The sequence below is a fragment of the Morone saxatilis genome, unplaced genomic scaffold, assembly GCF_004916995.1.
Source record: "Morone saxatilis isolate NCDOM2014 unplaced genomic scaffold, NCSU_SB_2.0 Contig8, whole genome shotgun sequence".
In the NCBI taxonomy this organism is placed as follows: domain Eukaryota; kingdom Metazoa; phylum Chordata; class Actinopteri; family Moronidae; genus Morone; species Morone saxatilis.
The window spans coordinates 23,786,771-23,787,537 of NW_023340257.1; the positions used below are offsets into that span (position 1 = coordinate 23,786,771).

General features: G+C 45.1%; 1 protein-coding gene across 1 annotated transcript in view; it reads left to right on the forward strand.

The window, feature by feature from the left end:
- napab (N-ethylmaleimide-sensitive factor attachment protein, alpha b) overlaps positions 1-767 on the forward strand; it is a gene marked incomplete in the record, with an annotated part of 4,365 nt that overhangs the window by 1,575 nt on the left and 2,023 nt on the right. The window contains 3 exon segments of the mRNA XM_035679686.1: positions 204-283; positions 372-488; positions 638-684. Of these exon segments, the coding sequence (XP_035535579.1) occupies positions 204-283; positions 372-488; positions 638-684 (244 nt within the window).

Below are 767 nucleotides of genomic sequence, written 5' to 3' on the forward strand. Positions count from 1 at the left end.
AAGTAAACAATAATATTAAATTACAACCCGACCCAGTTTTGTCTCAGTATTTTACACAAGATTACAATCGGGAGTTAAATTACACAACTAATGAAACTGTAACCGAGTAAACAACACGTGGCTTCCCCCAAAACATCCTCAAATGATCAGCATCTAGTTTTAAACGAACATAAAGTGCGATAACCCGTGTTGCTGTCTCTCAGGGGTTCCTCCAAGACCGAAGAGGCCTGCGACATGTACGTGAGGGCAGCCAACATGTACAAAATGGCCAAAAACTGGTGCGGTAAGAAGACTTATTCAGGTGTAACAGATTCCCTCTCTCCTCCTCCTCCTCCTCGTCTGCTGAAACGTTCACTCTTCTCTCCTTCCAGCTGCGGGGAACGCGTTCTCCCAGGCCGCCCGCCTCCACCTGCAGATGCAGAGCAAACACGACGCGGCGACCAACTTCATAGACGCTGGAAACGCTTTCAAAAAAGCCGACCCGCAAGGTAAAGGAGTGTGTCGGAAGTGTTAACGCTTGTTAAATGGACTCTTCCTCCTCTCAGTCTTGTCTAACTTTGTCCTTTTGTTCACATTAATTCACCGAATCTTTGCGAACGTGTGTGTTGTGTTAAAATGTTCTCGTTTATCTCCACAGAGGCCATAAACTGCCTAAACCGAGCGATTGAGATTTACACCGATATGGTGAGTTTACGAACGGGAAACTCTACTTCTTCTTATGTTTAGCGTCTCCTGAAACTTCCTGTTGTTGTTGTTTTTGTTTGTTT